The sequence below is a fragment of the Grammomys surdaster genome, unplaced genomic scaffold, assembly GCF_004785775.1.
Source record: "Grammomys surdaster isolate TR1022 unplaced genomic scaffold, NIH_TR_1.0 203, whole genome shotgun sequence".
NCBI lineage: Eukaryota > Metazoa > Chordata > Mammalia > Rodentia > Muridae > Grammomys > Grammomys surdaster.
The window spans coordinates 3,332,129-3,334,597 of record NW_021604648.1 but is presented as its reverse complement, the minus strand read 5'-3'; the positions used below and the strand labels follow the sequence as shown (position 1 = coordinate 3,334,597).

General features: G+C 55.7%; 1 protein-coding gene across 1 annotated transcript; it reads right to left on the bottom strand.

The window, feature by feature from the left end:
• Nucleotides 1-299: 299 nt before the first annotated feature.
• On the bottom strand, nucleotides 300-1,843 carry B3gnt6 (UDP-GlcNAc:betaGal beta-1,3-N-acetylglucosaminyltransferase 6). The gene has a single exon (XM_028770577.1). It carries the CDS (start codon nucleotides 1,841-1,843, stop codon nucleotides 665-667), a length of 1,179 nt encoding a protein of 392 aa, XP_028626410.1. The 3' UTR covers nucleotides 300-664.
• Between the last annotated feature and the right edge of the window lie 626 nt (nucleotides 1,844-2,469).

Genomic DNA, 2,469 nt, shown 5'->3' with positions numbered 1-2,469 from the left:
ATTAGCCTAGCGAGACCCGTGTTGTCAGAGAACTACAGGATAAGTGGGCTTGTTCCTAGGTTTCGAAAGTTAACGAGAATTTGTTATAGCAGCAACAGGAAACTAATATAATGTTCTCACAGACATACTCCACACCATTGGGACAGGTGGCCACTGTCCACTCAAACATACACTTCCTAAAGCATTGAGGAGGAAAGGCTGTATGGGAGTTCACAGAAAGGTGCCTCCCCCTGCTGCCCTTAAGGGCCTTCGCTTTTTACTGACCTCACAAGAGTCCTGGAGATGGTAGAAGCGAGGCTGCCAGACACCTCTTTAGTTCTAAGAGTAAACTGACCGTGGGAGTTCTACTCATTGGTGGAGCAAAGAGTGGAAATGACCGTTCATAATTGCGCTGCATTTGACTGCTGACACTGATCTTGGTCACCATGCCTTTCTCTTGCTGCCCACGGAGAATGGAGGATAGAAGAAGACAGACGCCCTGGAAGGTTGATGTGTGAGGATGAACAGATAGATATTCCCAGCCCAGAGGTCTTGGAGTCGGCTAAGAAAAACACCACCTACATGTTTGAAGCCACTCGTGACCAATAGGAACAGAACCCCTGAAGTTAAAGGCATGAACATGCACTAGAATATAGTGTTTTCCAGATCCATCCTCAAGGTGACATCAGTGTGCATCGGGGTTCAGCTCTCCTTTGGCCTTGGGAGACCCTGCACCGTGTTTGTGGCTACAGTGCAGCGCCGGGTTGTGCAGCGCCTTCCACATGAGCAGCATCTCATAAGGCGCGAAGCGGTGCACCAGCAGCAGCTTGCGGTACATGCAGGGATCGAAGGATGCTCGCTGCGCACCGGGCAGCTGCACGCCGAAGGGGCGAATGCCCTCGTGGCTGCTGGGCGACAGGCCGGCCTGCTGCAGACACATGCCCATGTAGGCGTCGTCGATGGGGAAGAGCGGGACGTGGTGTGCCGCGCTGCGCAGGTCGCGGGCTGTGCGGCGGGACAGAAGGAAGCCGCCGCCGCTGCAGTACGCAGGGTAAGCTACGCCCGGGAAGAGCTGTTCGGGCACGAAGTACTTGCTCCAGCTTTCGCGGATGGGAACAGAACCAACCATCAGCTGCCCGGTGAAGAGGTGGCGCTCGGGCGACTGCACCTCCAGGAAGTTCAGCACGTTGGCCGTGTGCACGAAGACGTCGTCGTCGCAGCTGAGCAGGAAGCTCACACTCGGGCAGTGCTCCGCTGTCCAGTCGAGCAGGTGCAGGTGCTTGAGTGTGAGGTTGAGGAAGGTGTCACTGAAGTCCCACTGCAGCATGTCCCCGTGCTCCCGCGCCTCCAGGCTCAGCAGATCGGCCAGCTGAGGCTCTCGAGCCGCCTCCTCGGGAGGGGAGGTCCCCACGAGGAAGAGGCGACGCACCTGGCGGCCGCTGTAGCTGCGCTCCTGGCCCCAGGTCCGCCGGATCAGCTCGCGCCGCTCGTAGTGCGCAGGCGACGACTTCACGGCCAGCAGCAGGAAGACGCCGCGGGGGCCCGCGCACTTGTGCGGCGCGTCCCACAGTTGCGGGAAGCGGCGGCAGTGGCGGTAGCGCAGGAAGTCTTGGATCCTAGTTGGCAGCAGCTGAAAGCCAGCCAGGAGGTTCACGGAGGCGTTGGCCACGCAGGGGGGCACCTGGAGAAGCGGTGAACGCTGCACCGCAGCTGCGGAGGACCGGGGAGTGGTCATGGGACCCTTGGCTTTCTCCTGCGTGTGCTCCTGGAGTAGCCACTGGTTCAGCACCACGAAAGTCACACCCATTAGAAAGAAAGCCAGTGTCTTGGGACTCTTGAACCTGCGGCTTCTGGGCAAAGCCATCTGGGGGTGGGGAGGGGGGAGTCACAGATGAGCCAGGAATCTTTTATACCAGTGGAATCCTTTATTCCAATCAGGTCTCTCCCAGAATCTGAATTAGGCCTGTAGTCTCTCAGCACATGAGAAAGAAGGAAGAGGCAGGAGGAGTCAGATTTCAGGTCATCCTTTGATACATAGTGAGTTCAAGGCCAAACTGGGTTACATGAGATCTTGCTTTAAAAACCAACTAAACAACCACCAACCACCCAACCACCCAATCACCCAACCAACTAACCAACCAAAAAGCCCAACAAAAAGCAAAAACCAAAAGGGCCTGGTTCTGTTGGTATATTACTATATCTAGCATGAAGGAGGTCCTGGTCTGTGTACCCCGCACTATATAAACTGGATGTGGTGGCTCAAATCTATAATCCCAACATTCAGAGAGGCTGTGTCAGGAGAATAACTGAACTAAAACAGAACAAGGAATGGGGGTGAGGTGGGGTCCGAATTCCTGACGACAGTGAGCATCTTAGATCTCCCACAGCTGAGGGTGTGCTCACCTTCATAGATGTGTTTATCATGGCTGACGTATACCCGCCTAGATGTCACCCAGGATGACAGACACATGTCCAGAGTCAGTCTCCATT

Coding starts and splice junctions, on each gene's coding strand:
- B3gnt6 (XM_028770577.1), bottom strand. CDS start 1,843: ATGGCTTTGCCCAGAAGCCGCAGGTTCAAGAGTCCCAAGACACTGGCT.